The 17,834-nt window shown below is 48.1% G+C and overlaps 1 protein-coding gene across 1 annotated transcript in view; it reads left to right on the top strand.

Annotated features, from left to right (window-relative positions):
* The window catches only part of MAP3K20 (mitogen-activated protein kinase kinase kinase 20), a 38,346-nt gene extending 27,739 nt beyond the window's left edge, over positions 1-10,607 (top strand). The window contains exons 9-12 of the mRNA XM_078870835.1: positions 1,183-1,289; positions 2,385-2,523; positions 5,350-5,547; positions 6,196-10,607. Of these exons, the coding sequence (XP_078726961.1) occupies positions 1,183-1,289; positions 2,385-2,523; positions 5,350-5,547; positions 6,196-6,366 (615 nt within the window). The 3' untranslated portion in view covers positions 6,367-10,607. The remainder of the gene's footprint in view (positions 1-1,182; positions 1,290-2,384; positions 2,524-5,349; positions 5,548-6,195) is intronic.
* Positions 10,608-17,834: the final 7,227 nt, after the last annotated feature.

The following is a 17,834-nucleotide window of genomic DNA, read 5'->3' as shown; positions in this document are numbered from 1 at the left end:
TTTAACCACCTGTCCTTAAACTTACGATTGTTGCTTAACATCGCCATGTTATCGAGCCGAGTCAAGTTCTCCCCCGTATATATTTCAAGCCAGGACAACCGACCGAGATATTACAAAATAAAATCTGTCCCCTTCAAAATACGGATGCCAAGGCGAGGAGTCATCGAGTCACCCGATAAAATCCCAGAAACCAGCTGGCAGGAGATCAGCGGTCCCCAAACTGGCGTCTCCCACGCGTCTGGCAGCTTGATGGAAAAGGAGTGAGATGGTGGATCACGGCGACTGGAGTCACGCGGTCTGCAGTGCGATGCCAGCCACTTGGCAATCACACTCCACCACGAGGCAATCACACTCCACCACTAGGCAATGTCACTCTACTACGAGGCAATGTCACTCCACCACTAGGCAATCTCACTCGGCAAACTCACTCCACCACGAGGCAATGTCACTCCACCACTAGGCAATCTCACTCCACCACGAGGCAATGTCACTCCACCACGAAGCAATCACACTCCACCACGAGGCAATCACACTCCATCACTAGGCAATCTCACTCGGAAATCTCACTCCACCACGAGGCAATGTCACTCCACCACGAAGCAATCACACTCCACCACGAGGCAATCACACTCCACCACTAGGAAATCTCACTCGGCAATCTCACTCCACCACGAGGCAATGTCACTCCACCACGAGGCAATCTCACTCCACCACGAGGCAATCTCACTCCACCACTAGGCAATCACACTCCACCACGAGGCAATCACACTCCACCACGAGGCAATGTCACTCCACCACGAGGCAATGTCACTCCACCACAAGGAAATCACACACCATGCGATGCCTTCCGTAAGATTTCTCCGTCCGCCACCGCTGTTGTTAAATCATTCGCGTCTCCCATAGATGTGAACCCCTCATCAGCGCTCTACCTTATTACAGACCAAGTCAGACCTTATTGGTCACCCCGTGCCTTTATAAATCTCAACGTTCATCCTACAAAGTCCCATCACAAACGAGAAACACAAAAACAAAGACAAAAATTAAGTTGCTAAACAAAAAAAATGTTGTGCCCGTTTTGAAACGGCTGTACACCGTGTGGCCCTGAAAACTCAATTTCCCTGCACAAGAACACGGGGACATGAACCGCGATGGGTTGACAGCCTATGGGTCTCCTCTCCGCAGCGTCGCCCACACTTCAAGGAGGTCCTGCAGGCGCTCGAAGCCATGCTCAACGACAGTCGACTGCCAAATCAGTGCAACTGCTTCCTGCACAACAAGGCTGAGTGGAGGTGAGGTCCGCACGCGGTAGGGCACTGGGTGGCGGGGGGGGGGGCACCCGCTCCCAGCCCGGGCTTTGAACCCAGCGGTACTGCCCTCCGTTTGAGCGTGACGATCACGCGGTGTTTTGCAACTTAAAGATGTTCACTTGATTCGGGCTGGCCGAGACGCCACGTGACCGACAAGTGGGAAAACGCTCCGTCGCAAAGCATGAAAGGGCACCCTCCTCGAGTGTGTTGTGTCAAATGCCTCCGATTGAGGAGGCTGCAAAAGTTGTTCCCCACGGTGTTGTCTTCCTGGGACGTTCATTGGGACGTGAATTCACCTTGTGACGCGACTCACGGTGACGCAATTGGGATGAATGGCGATTGGTTGAGCCACCTCTGCCACCACGAACCAACATCACTGCAACTGGCATCACCACCAATATCACAACCACTAACACTCCAATTGTTTTACAATATTACAACTGCCACCATCACCACTATTACCGCTCCACCACCACTTCTATTACGGCGATCACCAACACGGCCATCGCCACACCACCAATAATACCACCAGCATCACAACCGCCACCACCAACAACAACAACTGCCATTCGCCACTAAGTGGCGTTGACATCAACACGGCGCCTGTGCCTGGCCAGGCCAGGCCACGTGAAGTGTCGAAAGCTCGCTAGAGGTGACCGGACAGGCCCAGGTGTGTTTGGACCACGACAACCATCGCCACCGCCACCACCGCCACCGCCGCCACCGCCGCCGCCACCACCGATGCCTTTCAACTACCAGTGCCACCAAACACAAAAACAAAGTCACCCCCCCATATTGCCTTAACATAATTTTTGGGCAAGTGTTGCGAGCGAGTAGCCACCTATTAAGGTCAGCACAGCACACGAGGGGGTAGGTGGCCAGTACCATGCCTGGCCACCTTCGTTTCACCCGTTGCCGACGTTTACGCGCACTTGGTGTTGCGGGAATCAAACTCGGGCCCTCAATCGCCGCCACTGCCACCGGGGTTGTCCAACCTCGCCGCGTGTGCCCCACGCGTATGCCCCCCCCCCCCCCGTGTGTGCCCCCCCCCCCCCCGCGTGTGCCTTCGTTGCAAAGGGGCGAGATCGACGCGAAACTGGAGCGACTCAAGGAGCTGGAGCGAGACTTGAGCAGCAAGGAGGAGGAGCTGCGGGAGCGCGAGCGGCGCCTCGAGATGTGGGAGCAGCGGCTCCGCGAGCAGGACAGCTTCACTCCGGTAGCACGCCCGGTGGGGGGGGGGGGGGCACGCTGTCACAGTTACACTAGTGGGGGGTGGGGGGCACGCTGACACCGTTACACTAGTGGGGGGCACGCTGCCACCGTTACACTAGTGGGGGGGTGGGGGGCACGCTGCCACCGTTACACTAGTGGGGGGTGGGGGGCACGCTGCCACCGTTACACTAGTGGGGGGTGGGGGGCACGCTGCCACCGTTACACTAGTGGGGGGTGGGGGGCACGCTGCCACCGTTACACTAGTGGGGGGGGGGCACGCTGACACCGTTACACTAGTGGGGGGTGGGGGGCACGCTGCCACCGTCACACTCGTGGGGGGGGGCTGCAGCCGACGGGGTTCGGACACGAGGCGACGTGGATGAGCGCACGAGGGGTGACGAGTTTCAAGTTGATTTTGTTGACGCGGCAAGAGAGCGACCAGAATCACCGAAATGACGAAAATAAAAAACTAAGAACCGTACAGGGATGACGCAAATTTAAATCGGAGCAACTGTGTCACAAAACAAAGGCGATTTTACTTTAAATGTAAACTACTGTAGTTAAAATATCTTCCTGTGTTCATGAACACAAACCCCTTATCGGCTACAGTGTCTTTAATTGAGCAATGTCATGTTTAACTGTTGAGTATGATGTTGAGTATGATCAGCATGTGTGCGTATTGATTTACATTTATTCGGCACTTAAATGCTACAGCAGTGCAAATCACTTTACAAATGCTGGAAGTACAAATCCCATCCCGGCAAAACAGGGGATGGGGAGAAGAAGATAGGGTGCAAGAAAATCCACAAAAATACTTTTGTATTATTATTAAAAACGACATCACGAGAAGACTGAGTGATGTTGTTTAGAAAAAAAAAAATACTATTTTCTATTATTATAACGACATCACCAGAAGACGAGTGATGCAGGGGAATCGAGTGAGCTGTGTGAGACCACGCGGGCAACAGACAGCGGCGGGTTTGAACGGACCGTCTTGTCAACGTCACGTGGGAGGATGAGACAGCACGTGGACAACAAAGATCCCCAGCAGAAAACTTTGGTTCTTTCGGTAAAGTCACGTAGAAAGAAAAAAAATAATTTAATAATAGCATACGACGTTTCGATTGCAACACAAGCAATCATCATCAGGTACGAATGAAAGAGAAAACAAAAACCTAGTAAACTTAGAAATATAATGCAATACAACACAGAGAGCCGGCCAACACAACAGCCAACACCCTACCTGGTTGATTACGTTCTTCCAAAGATTGCTAAATTTGAGAGAGAGAAAGTCTGTTCAGCAGAGCCTGCACAGACTTTTGAGACAATTCCTCTTAGCGAGTAGCAGCACCGATGAAGGCCGGCACGGCGCCACGACTAGATGGGTGGCCAGCACCACGCCCGGCCGCCTTTGTCTCCCTATTGGCGGTGTTTACGCACCGCACCAGGTACTCATTCGAGGCCGAGTCGACCTAGGGGAGGCCCAGTCGTACATTTCCACGGCAGCCCGCTAACTCCCCCACGCACGCCGGTACCTTGGCTCGTGCAGCAACCCCCGAATCGCTCCAAGGCGGAGCTGCTGCTGCTGCTGCTACTGCTGCTGCTGCTACTGCTGCTGCTGGCTCCGTCATGTTCGGCATTCGGCCTCATCCAGCCCCTCTCCTGCAGGAGGCTCATCACAGACAGCCCTTCTGGGTGTCTGCCACAGCCCGACAGCTCTGCTGCTGCTGCTGAAGCTGTCAAAGTTGCCACGTGGTTGTTGCCTCCCTCGCTACTCACGCCTCTTCTTTGTACAATCGAAATGCACCCAGTGAAGTCACGTAGAAGGGAAATAATAAAATAATAAAAATAAAAACGCAAGCAGCCGCTGCTTGCGTTGTGGCCGAAACGTCGTGAGAATGTTATTATGTTTTATTTTTTTATTTAATTATGTTTTATTTTTATTATTTTATTATTTTTCTTCTACGTGACTTTACCGAAATAACCAAGAATATGAATCCCTGCAGTCACGAAAGCTTTAAATCGAAACATGCACCCAGTGAATTTAATTATCCCCCCCACACCCCACTCACCGCACCTGCTCTTATTAGCCAATACAATACGCAAATTGTGGGTTCTACCCACGTGCCCAGGTGTCTCATTGTCCTCACATCCACACCCTTCCCGACGTTACCAAACTGGTGCCTCCACCGAGTCAACCTCCCGCGCTGCCACCAATCATTCACCTCGTCAAGAGTCCTCGACATCGGCGATGGGAGCAATGAAAGAGCGACCAAGGAAGCAATAAACAAGTGAAAGAGAGTGAATTGAGTGAATCGATGATTGCAGCGGGATCATGAATCCACCCAACTGCTCCACCCGAGATTCTCTAGCCCAGAGTTCTTCAACTGTGGCCCATGAAGGTTATTGGAGCCGCTAAGAGATACGGCTCACTGAGACATAGAGATGCAGATTGTTGAGATAAGAGAGAGAGAAAACAAGAAAAGAAAGATCCGAAGACAATATTCAGTTTAATGAGATAAAAGCAATAGAAACAAAAGAATGTAGACACCTGGAGACAAGATATACATGTTAACGGGCACACGTACTTACAACGTAGCCACGCGACGTCACAACGCACGCGCACGTGACGCATGGCGTTGTCACGGTTACGCCGCCAGCACGCGGTAGTTTCACAGTGGAAAATAAATCCCCACCTCCCAGGTTTTCGTCACGAGAATCCAAATTCACCGGCGCTCAGGCGGCAGCCACGCCCACGCCAACGCCTCGCTGCCGCGTTGACGGCGCCGTTAACTTTCGTTCTTATTTCTGTTTTGTCGCCTCCGCGCAGCTGTACGTGCCGCTGGCCATGAGCCTCTCGCGCGAGTCCTACTTCGAGTCGCACACGGCGGAGACGAACAGCGCCGAGGTGTCCTGCAATTTCAGCCTCAGCAACGAGGCCCGCGGGCGCAGACTGCGCCGTGGCTCCAGCTCCGGCCACTCGTCCAGCAGCGGCGACGGCATCCAGAGCGTGGTGCAAGGGCTGCAGGTACACGCGCGTTCTGTTTACGTGACAAACCCCTTACTAGTTGGCTGTGTCGGGCGGTGGCAGGTTTAACGACACATTTATATATTTACGCGATCTAACCCAATAAAAACTGTGCTATGGATAATATACCCATCACTGCAAACACCTTGCCTGCACTCGTCCTTTCCTGGGGGTCATCGGCCTTTTGCCACTGCAGCTCCTTTAGCCTTGGAGCTCTGTGCCTTTGCTGACTGCTTTCCATCCAAGGCGCATTTGGGTTCTACGGTTGAGATGCGCCTTTGCAAATGTAAATTCTTATTTTTTATGAATCAGATTCTAGAGGGGAAGCATTTTTGAACTGGTAATGATCTGTTGCTAATTTGATCTCGCTCATCCACTTCTGTCACTGCAAGGGCCTCTTCGCACTCGGCCGACGAACAACCGATATTTCGCGTTATTAATACTATTATTACTGCCTGCTAATCCCTGGCACGCCAAAGCCATTTGAAAGTTGTATTTGGGCCTCGGTGAGGGAAACATTCCCCCACCGGTGCCGTAAAACGGCTGAGCGTAAAATGTGGAGTTAATTTTCCGCGCCCCAAATACAATCGCCCCTTCTGTGTGCGCCCCCTTCCCCCCTCCCACCCTTCGTGTTTCCTTCCGACACAGGACATCCTGTCATTGACGTCGGGCCCGACGCACCCTCTGCTCAGCTCGGGCCTGCAGGTCAGCCTGCAGGCCCAGCACAATGCGAGCGCCAGTGGCAGCCTGCGCCAGGGCAAGAAGGTGAAGCTGGACCTGGGGCCGCGCTTCCACTGGACGAGCTGGGATGACGACTGAGCGGCGGCGATGCGAGAGCGAGAGACGAATTGAAGTGCACAGTCCACACAGCCCACCGTGACACGGTCGAACCCGATGCCACTCACAGCCACGATCCCACTCACAGCCACGATCACACTCACAACCACGATCCCACTCACAGGCACGATCCCACTCACAACCCCAATCCCACTCACAGCCCCAATCCCACTCACAACCCCAATCCCATTCACCAACCCCAATCCCACTCACAACCCCAATCCCACTCACAACCCCAATCCCACTCACAACCACGATCCCATTCACAACCCTGATCCCACTAAAAACCCCGAACCCACTCGCAACCACGATCCCACTCACACCCTGATCTCAATCTCATTCTAATCCTACTCCCACCCTGATTGCACTTCCACCCTGATCCCACTCTCATCCTGATCTCCCTCTCACACCCGATCCCAATCCCACCCTAATCCCGCTCCCGAATACAAGTTCCCTCAGCTGGGGGAGGTCTCTGCACTGTCGACCACTGGGTGTAGTTACGCGTCGTTCGTATGTCGCTTGATCACATTTATGGACTGGCTCATTACGTGTCTAATAACAACAACAACAACAATCACTTCATGTAGTCCGGTACAAGCAACCACGTGTGGGCTCTGTCCAATTGCTCCCAGCGTCACACTCCACGGAAGATGAATTACTCGGTTTACTGATGACAGGGATGATATGTCAGTAAGCATCTAACATTCTAACATGAGACTTTATAGTAATTAACAGCGTCAGGCTTTACCTCCCTATAAGTGAAACTAAATAAGTTCTGGGCCCGATTTGTTTTGGTGGGAGGGGTAATATAAAACAATTGGTTTCAGATTGTAATAGTTTTAAGCATTGGCTTGACTGTATTAGTGGCAACATTTAACTCCACTCGCATTATTAGAGTATGACGTCACGGTGGGCCACAGCATCAAACACTGGACGCGATTGAAGCTGTCTCCGTTTGAACGACGCAGGAGATGGACCAGAGGGAAGTGGAGAGGGCAAGGGAGCGGTCATGGCACCAGTGGCTCCAAAGGCCAAGGGACTTCCTGAAGAAGTCACAGCCGTCTCTATGTATATAATACACACACACACAAACACAAGACAGAGATACCCTACTTCGTGCCGTAGAAGATAATCGCCTATTTTCTGGACTGTAAGACACTCCAGAAAATAAGTCACGCCCGGAACATGTGCCCGATATCAATAAAGTCACACAAATATGATCGTGCGCACACACATACACCGACCGGGTTGTAAGACAAAACCTTAAAATATTGCTTTAAAATAGGCAGCGAGGGGGGTGGTGGTGGTGTGTCTCATAAGCTAGAGATGACGGTAACTATTGGGCATGGTCATTATCCATATTAGGAGGCCACATTCATCGTATTGGGTCATGGGGGTCAGGGGTCATGGAGCCTCATCCCAGCCAGCTCCTGCGTGGGATGGAGCCTCGTTGGAGGTTCTCGTCTTACAGAGATAGAGACAGAGAGAGAGAAAAAAACCACTGCATTTATATTAACTGCCCTTAATTTTTTTGCACAGCTCATGTGTGAACTTTTGGGTTCATGAAGCCTGGTTGCATCTGCTTTTGCTTTTTCCAAAAAGCCGTCCTGTGGATGCAAGCTCGAAGTCGTCGTGGGCATTCTATTGAACAGTCATCAGCCGTGGTTAAATTATTAACAGACATGCAGCTTAACTACTATTCACAAATAACATTGCGTGTATTTTATATGAATATATGTACAGTATACACATTGTGGTGAGTGTTGCCGTGGTGGTTAGCGTACTGCACTCCTGTGTAGGCATTTCCCCCAAATTCACGATTCAATGATTTTCACTATTAAGTGTCAGGATTCGATTCAATAATACGTTTTACAGTGGTGAATACTGTACAGAATTATAGCACCTCCAGTTCACGTAAACCGATTACAAATTATTATTGAATTGGAATCAATTTGATTTCCACGTGCGTGACTGGATGCATGTATGGTGAGCGTGATGATCGATCTAACACGTAGGCTTTTGCGACCAATATCATCCATAATATAGGTGTTTTCGCATCAATATAAATGTGTCGTTAAACCCGCCACCACCCGACACGGCCAATTAGGAAGGTTTGTCACGTAAACAGAGCATGGCAAGTCGTTACTAGTCCAGCACACCGGTGTGTTGGAGAGCAAATCCACAACATTTACAACCTGATAACCTGACATTTTGGCTGTGTCGGGTGGTGGGTTTAGCGACACATTTATATTTACGCGATCTAACCCCAAAAAAACCTATATTATGGGTAATAATCGATGCAACGAGATGAGCCGATGCGTCGTCACGTGTCATAGCTGTCTGTGGATGATAACCAGTGGCAATTACTAACTGAACCTTGCCTCCTCCAAGTTGACATCAGAAAATTGGGGAGACAAAGGTGATCAGGCACGCCCGCTTCTAGGCAAATCACCACCTTGTGTGCTGTGCTGGTCAGTCTTAAAAGGTGCTCTCTACAACAGCACTTGTGCCAAAGGGTAAATTAATATTTTATTCTCTGCCTCTTGCAGGTATCTCCCTTGCCATGCAGTTGGATGTCCCACACATGATAAGACACAATTTTATTACTAATCTTTTGAGTGTCAAAAACATTGTTGAGATACTTTATGTGACCAGGACTAACCCTTGAGATTCACATTTGCTTACAAAGGGATATTTGCCAGATGGCAGCGATTCATCCGTTCCACTAAAAATTGAATACAAATGTCTCGGAGTGGGTGACGGAGCTGTGGTGCAGCAGTTAGCGCACTGCCCTATGAACTCGCTTCCCTGAGTTCGATTCCTGACAATGGCGAACATCAGTGGCCAGTGATATCTGATCGTGTCAAGTGCACCCCTTCACCAACTTACATAAAGCAGCGTGGTGAAGTATGTTTAAATAAACCATGATCGACATGGTGTGGAGAGGTCTACATCCAGCAGTGGATTGACAAAGGGGATGTAAAAAATAAAACGAAAGGTACAGAATGTTGTAGTTATCAAATTGTATTATGGTACAAAGGAGACATTTGGATGCGAAAATAATTGGATTGCGTCTTTCGTGTGATCCTCTAACCCCAGTAACAACCTTTCTGATGAGGGTTTCATTTCAGCCGGGTCGGAACACGTCGGCAACCACTGACAATATGTTCACACCCGGCACACCACGTCAAGTGTCTACTCGTCACGTGCCACCTTCTGGTCTTCCAGCGACCGGTGAAGTTTGCCGTGAGCAACAAAGCCCCGTGTGAGGTTTCATGCGTCCGTGAAGAACACAGAGCTGGGTCATCTATGCGACGTTAAAACACTGAATGGGTATACGTTGTAGTGACGTCAGTGCAATCCACCCGTACACGAGCAGAGTCCGCAAACTCTGTGCGTGTTCGAGTGCTCAAGGAGGCCACGCGGCTCCAACTCCAGTCCCCTAGGAATCCCACCATCCAGCTCCCAGCGCTTACAATTAAACGCGGGGCGGTAACGTGGAGAAAGAAATTGCGAGCAGTCAGTCCCACTCAACGATTGGAACTTTTAGTTGAGAATATGAAGAAGAGTAATACAGAATGTACATGTCTGGGGATGCGTGGCGCAGTGGTTAGCGCACTGCTCTATGAACCCGGCGAGTGATATCTGAACCCGTCCTAGGACCCCCCCCCCCCCGCAAACCGCACCACCTCGCGTGGTGAAGTATGGTCAAACAACCTCCCACGCCCCACATGGCGCCTTGAGGCCTTCATCAAGCAAGCGGTGGATTAACAAATGGCTGTATATGTCTACGTTTCTTTACTGCGGAAAACGATGGCATTTTTTACCCAGACTTTTTGGGATAAGTTCTGCACGCTGGCCCGAGGATTTGGGTGCCCACATTGTACTTCACAACTGTTATTGATCTGTTGAGCCATTTACTGCGGTGTTTCGCTTTTTTTAGTCTGGCTGGTGTAAGGTGACTGTGGTTGATGCGAATTGCTGAATAATTCAAGGTCCCTGAGCTGAACCAATCCGAAGTGATGGGTTTTTATTTTATTTTTTAATCTGTCAATGGGAAATGTTGGTGAACGTGAATTGTGGATCGTACGGGGGTTCCGAAGGACACGAGTTGTGAACCCGCCACATTGGAGCGTATGGGAGAGCACAACTTTGGGAAGTCACGTGTGAATACTTTTCGTCATTTTTATAAGCCAAGCCTGAGAACACTTTCAATAAAAAAGAGTCGTGTGAAATTGTGTGTCGAGCCAGATTACAAAATCAAATGACCTCCAGTCTGTTTACACTGGCATTGTGTTCTATTGATGTATTGAAGCCACTTGGCTGTCGGTGGGGGGTAACTGCATTACGTTGAGTCAAAATCGACATTTGGGCTTCCATGGTCGATGTATTCAAGAAATCTGAGAGTAAAAAAATAATCAGTCTTATGAACTCAGTCACTGAGCAGAGGGGTTTTGGCATCACGAGGGATGGTACGGAGTGGCCTTCATCCAGCAGTGGAAACATCATAGCGGATAGTGAACTCAGATCATTTACGAGGATGCTCATTATTTTGCTAGTATAACAAATAATTTATTGATTAATTTATGAGTTCCTAAGCTGATAGAATCACACGCGTAAGGATCAATATTTTTTTATTCGTATTTGAAAAGAGTTTACATCACCTTTGCATCCACGAGATGTGCTCTACTCACCAAAATGTTGAAAATAAATTATTCTCTAATCAAATCAGCATCCGCCATGATCTGTCCACTGCTGGGTGAAGGCCACCCTGAGTTGTCGCCATCTCTCGGTCTCTTGATACAACAACGCGTTGAGCTCCTGCACGTGGGCTATCATCGCTCCATCTCTCCATTCGACGTCCCGTCTGGCATGTTCTCTCATTTGGTTGCCACTGTCATTAGTGTCAACCACCAGCCATTGTTTATTCCAGTCATGATGTGTTCTGGGCCAAGCCCTCTTACATTTATTAACAATTTGAATTTTATTCTTGGTTCTTTCAGTGAAGTCACGTAGAAGGGAAATAATAAAATAATAATAAATAAAACATTACAGAGCGCTCTGTTCTTCACCTGAGGACGGCTGCTTGCGCTGTGGCCGAAACGTCGTGAGAATTGTATCATGTTTTATTTTTATTATTTTATTATGTTTTATTTTTATAATTTTATTATGTTTTATTTTTATTATTTTATTATGTTTCATTTTTATTATTTTATTATGTTTAATTTTTATTATTTTATAATTTCCCTTCTACGTGACTTTACCGAAAGAACCAAGAATATGAATCCCTGCAGTCACGAAAGCTTTAAATCGAAATTAGAAGTATGTCTTTAGCACGCATACGCTATCGAATGCTGTTCCTCCTTCAGTCTCTAAGTGTAATTCCAAGCATGCCATTCCCCGTGCTTCCTTCTTTACACACTTTTCAGGTATTATTCTATATTATTTGTCAGTGTCCACGTTTCTGATCCGTACTTCCGAGCAGGAGTAAGTAAATTCAAGAGCGATCCTGAGTGGTGAGTGTGCAACAATGACTCGTTTGGAGGCACTCAAAACAGCGCAAACTACAATAAAACACTGGGGTAAAAAATTTACGGGTGGGATTTTCTAAATACCACAGCCACGTCAGTGACCCAAATATGGCCGGCTACGCTCCACACAGTCCAAACATGAGCATGGCTCTGAGCTGATCGTTATCACGGGAAGATGCTCAGCCCTTGAATGTCCTCTACCAGTTCTGCTCGTCCGTTACAATTACTGACACCGTCGAGTGGACTTGGCACCCACCCTCCCTTGTGAGGCAGGGTCTAAGCTACAGATATTAATGAGCCGCACCGTAACAACTCTTGGAACCTCCCAGTTCAACCAGTCTACACAACAAAGGCTCATTCCTAGCAGCGTGCTTCAGCCGCACCGAACCTCACAATAATAATTATATCCAGGTGCCTGCCTTGACTCCTCCCACCCTCAACCAGTATATATACAAGGACTGTTTTCTTGGAATTTATCTTACTTGATACAGCTATCGTGCTGTGACGGTTCCACCTGAAGACGGAAGCTTGTGTTGCCTCCGAAACGTCGTGATTTTTTATTTTATTTTTTATTTTACTTTTATTTATTTAAATTCTTTACCTACGTGACTTTACCGAAAAAACCTAAGAATATGAATCCTTGCAGTCACGAAAGCTTCAAATCTAGAAAGATATTAATGACATGGCATGAAATATAGGCCATCCCCATTAGGTAAAGACAGAGTGTAATGTACTACTTAGCAAATCTTTATTTAACATTTCATCGTCATCATCGGCCGTGACAAGTCCTCCTCTACCGCTGCACCCATATCGCGGTCCTGCAATGCAACAAGCCATCAAGCTCCTGAACTCGAGATAATTCCATCGCTCCATCTCTGCGACGGACGTGATCCCCGGTGTATTTACCTGCTTTGGCTTCCAAGTCCGTCTGGAACCAACGCCCATGGTCCCATCTCGTGACGTGGCCTGCCCAAGCCCACTTAAAGATTGCGCGTCTATATGTAGTGCAGCACGAATGAATTACTTTCTGGAAGGCAATGTCACTAGGCATAGATTTTACGATGAAAATCGATTCATAAACTGACAATACAATTGTGCGTGTAAATGACGTTTTGAATGCCATATGCAACTGATTAACTTGACTCATGGAGCCGCTAGAGGCGCTGTTAGACGGGTGAAGGGGCCGATACCCCTTCAAGTGTTGTATATCTCGCCTGTAATATACAACTGTAGTTCAATAAATAAGTGTGCCTCCGACTACGTCGTCCAAGTCTCCTTGAACCTACTGCAAATGCATAGAAACAATTCATTACATCGCAAGGGGAGCCAATCGTTACATCCCACCTTTCCATTTCGGTAGAGTTAGAATTTAACACTCGTTCTGAACAACAATATGCCCTAAAAAAGGACAACCAGCAGAAACATCAGAACAGTATTTCCCTTTTAGTGCGATAAAAAATTTTCCAGCAAAACACATAAATATCCTATTTTATCCATAATGCATTCGATTGTTGTTTTTTTAGTTAGATTGTGTAAATATATAAATGTGTCGTTAAACCCGCCACCACCCGACACAGCCAATTAAGTAAGGTTTGTCACGTAAACAAAACGTGCCAATTCGTTACGAGTATAGCACATCGGTGTGTTGGAGAGCAAAGCCGCAACATTGTAAATGTGTCGGGTGGTGGCGGGTTTGACGACACATTTATATATTTACGTGTTAAACATCCTATTTTATTTGTGCCATTGTCTGTAATTGTCAAGTAAAGCCACAGCATAAGTGATCTTGTTTTCAGATTGTTGGAGCAATTATATTATTACTTTGTGTGTGTATATATAACAAAGAAACACATGCATCAGGGGGGAAAAAAACACAAATCACAGACATATTGACATTGAAGAAAATAAAGTGGGCTACTGCAGGACACACGGCTAGCCAGAACTATGGCTGATGAACGAGATTAATGATTATAGATTTGAAGCTTTTGTGACTGCAAGGATTCATATTCTAGGGTTTTTTCGGTAAAGTCACGTAGGTAAAAATGTAAAATTAAAATAAAATAAAAATCACGACGTTTGGGAGGCAACACAAGCCTCCGTCTTCAGGTGGCACCGTCACAGCACGCTCGCTGTATCAGTAAATGAGGATTAATGATGGAATGGCAGCCAAAAGAGAATACGTGTCCCAGAGATCGAGCACTGCGGAGGTGGAGCGATGAAATCAGTCCACGTGCAGGAGCGAGACGGATGGTTGTAGCACTGGACCGCGATGGATGGTGACAGCGTAGAGAGGCCCTCATTCAGCAGTGAATAGACAATGGTGATGGTGTATAAAACACAGGAGCATGGTGCGATGCACTACGCTTGGCACGGGCCCACTGTGCAATCTCCGCACTCCTCGTGGGCTCGGTTGCCTCTCTGGCCCATGGGCCCGTGCAGTCGCACCGCCTGCACACTCGATAGTTACACCGCAACTCATAGGGTGGTCCCCCCGGCCCAGATAGTCGGTGGGGTCAATGGCTGGGTACTTGTGGCGGAGCCTCTCTATGGTCGTTTATTTTAATCTTCCTGGCGCCATCAAGCACATCTTGTCGGGGTGTCTGGTTTCTTTTGACAGTGCTGCAGAGCGGCAAGCATCGCGCAGTCGGACTGTAGATGGCACTCACGAACAACAAAATGCAACGAAGCGCTCTCGTTGAGCAATTCGTGCGATGACAGATGTTCCCTTTTCATCCGATTTTTGGCAAAACAAACTTTCCTTTCCTATGTCTCCGTCACGGTGATGCGCTTTGGCCAATGTCTCACGATATAATCATGTATGTTAGAGCAGCGACAGGCGGCAGTGAAAATGTATAGCCAAAGCATAAAACCCATTTATTCACCCCAAAAAAGTTTCACAAACGTCTCAAGGCCACTTGTCAGGAGAGTCCTGCATTGAGATATTGGCCAATACCCTTAAAGAGAGATCGACTTCCATGTGGGAGGAAGCCAAAGTGCCTGGCGAAACCTGGTGAAGAAACCCCACGCATACGGCGAGGTTACAACGGGCACTGACAATTCTTGGCCACCTTGCAGTCAAATGTTTACAGCACCTGGAAAACGTCGATGGTCAACCAGTCCAAAAGTGTAAATTAGGATGTATATTCCCGCCATGTGCTTGTATACCAGGGTTGATACAGCAGCACACCATCTGCCAACCAGGAGCAGCAGTAAACGAGTATTCATAGGATAGCACCTTATTTGGTGAACAACTCACCAGTGATCAGTCCATGAAAAGTTTGGCCCCAACCTAGGAATGTGGAAAATTCACCGCTGACTCAGGGCCGCCAATGTATAGAAGCACCGCTCCACGCTCGTTTGAACAGGAAGACGCTTCGAGTTCACTTGAACGCTATTTATACACTTACCTTGTGTGCGCGTGTGTCCATACATATGATACGATCATAGTAATTTCCCACTTCGCCGCACATCATTTCAGCGTGCAATTGCAATTCAACAAAAACATACGTCAAATCTACCATTTAAGCTGTCCCCGAAACATGACAATTTCAGCGCCTTTCATTGCCGTTATTTTCACCACATTTACAAGTGAAATTGCCGCTTGTCTTGTCCACGCATGCACTTGCCAGTGTGGCGTTATTTTCTGAGCCCCGTGCCATTTTTTTCACGCAGGACACAAAAGCTCGTAAATGAGTCCCACTGAGAAATGCGAAGCGTTGCAATCAAAGTGAAGCTAAACATCCCTGACTGCCATAAGTGGGCCTACTCATTTCTGTAGTACATTTTTTGTGCCTTCCCCAAATTACATCTCTTTACATGCAGCTTTGTTTTTTGCTTCTGACAATCGCCTAATGGCCTGCAGGATTTGCATGATAAAAGGTTCCGTTTGCTTTTGATGGGGGGGGGGGAAATGGGGTGCTTCGCGTTGTTCAAAGAGGATGCAGAACGTTATTTAAAGGCGGTGAGCTTTGTAAGCGTACCCCTGGGAGAATCCTGTTATCGATTGTTTCATTTTGACCACTTGCAGAACTACAGTATTTTCGTCGCGCGTCTATTGAACGTGGGCACTAACACATCTGACATGATTGCCGAGCGTGACAGACTCATGTTTCGCTGCTGAGGGAGGAGTGGTGGCAGCGACTCTCAAAAAATATCCGAAGCAATAAAATAAACGACTCATTTCACTGCGTTGTTTTTGTTCCCAGGGGAAAGTCTATTAAGTTACTTATCTTTACTCAGCAGAGCAGAGCCCAAGTAATGTTAACATACGTTTTTATACAACGAAGGAAAACTGAGAATCCCATCATAAGCCAGTACACCAGCCTCGTTTTAGACTGAACTGACCTAGTGGAAGCCCATCAGATAAGCCACCCATGCATGCAACGGGCACTGTTCAGGAAGTGGTAGTCCCAACTCGACATTTATGAGAGGTCTAATTGTATTTCTAGTACGAAATGAAATATACATCAAGAAGATGTATTTATAATTTGACATTCATGAAAACTCTCAAAAAACACGGTTAATGACATTAAACTACCATATAAAATGTTAAGGGGGACAAAGACCCCTCGATACCCTGGCACCCCGGGGCGGGGTCTTGTGGTCAGGTATCGAACTGCGTGTTTGCTGATTTTATCGCTGTTTGCAAACGGCCAAGCCATCGCTCCACATCCTCGTGCAAATATTTACCCCCCTCCCACCCCCGTTACTTTCCGAATGTTGTCACAAAGACACGGCGTCTACAGGGCCTTGTTTAATGCATGCAACTGTGGGTGTAGTGGCTGTTTTGTCATTGTAACACACAACAATAATAACCATCATCGAGTCTCGCTGTGGATCACGTAGGTAATTAGATAAATAAGCAGACTTAACGCCTCCCCTTCCCATATTTGTCTCTCTACTTTATAACAAATTTGAAGTATTTAGTACACATCCCCTCGGCCACACGGCCTTCTGGGAGCACGTCTTTTCGGCAGCAATCGTTCAACTCGAGCCAACTCTGGACTGGTTTCGATATTCATTGTCGCATCAGTAGATTCGGGCTTGCTTCAATCAATGCTGGTGAACTGCCTGATGTGTATGGGCAATGTACCCCTTCTGTTAAAAATAGGTCCTAGTTCGACACGAAACTATATACAGTGTAAACATAACACAGCATCATTTGTGAACATTATTTGCCTCGAAGCATAATGGTACACGTGAGACCCTTGTTTATCCACTGCTGGATGAGGTTTTTTTTGTTTAACCATACTTCACTCTGCTTGTCTGAGTAGGGTGGTGTGAATGTGGGGAACAGGCGTGGAAGCATTGAAGAGTCCCAGAGGCAAACATGATTTCGGGTGGAGGGCAAGAGTCTGGTTAAGCAATGGAATTACACCAATAAACATAACACGTCCAATCTACTGCACTACGTACGTCCTCGAAAATGTCCATGTCTATGAAATTTCACGGTTCAAGATGTGGCACAGAAACGTTTCACCTCATCTGCGGTGGGGCACAGAGTCGTGGGAGACGTTAGAGATTACAAATCTCGGGCACAACGCCATGGACTCTTGCGCTCGGGCCAAGATTTGCGCTCTTGAGGTCGCGTGAAGCTTTGAAGGCTCGATGGCAGGTCAGAGGTCAGGCACCCGCGTTGTGGCTCCAGCGACACTAACACAAGACGTGGCATCACATTGCAGGCACCAGATGTCCACGCACCCTGCGCCTGAAACGAGCTTTCCCAGTGTTTTGAGCCACCACACTGTGGGATAAGTCAACAGAGGTTGGCCCGTGGACGTGTCCACCTCGCCCCGCCATAGGAATGTGGAATTTCCGCCCGTCTCGTGGCTGTGAGCAGGAGATGAGCAACATCTTAATGTCCCGTTTGAGTAGAACATACGAGGGTTTGTGTTGGCTACGTACGGCATTGTACGTGTA

Source organism: Lampetra fluviatilis, chromosome 31, assembly GCF_964198595.1.
Source record: "Lampetra fluviatilis chromosome 31, kcLamFluv1.1, whole genome shotgun sequence".
NCBI lineage: Eukaryota > Metazoa > Chordata > Hyperoartia > Petromyzontiformes > Petromyzontidae > Lampetra > Lampetra fluviatilis.
Note: the sequence above shows the minus strand (reverse complement) of the source record. Positions and strands in the feature narration are given on the sequence as shown.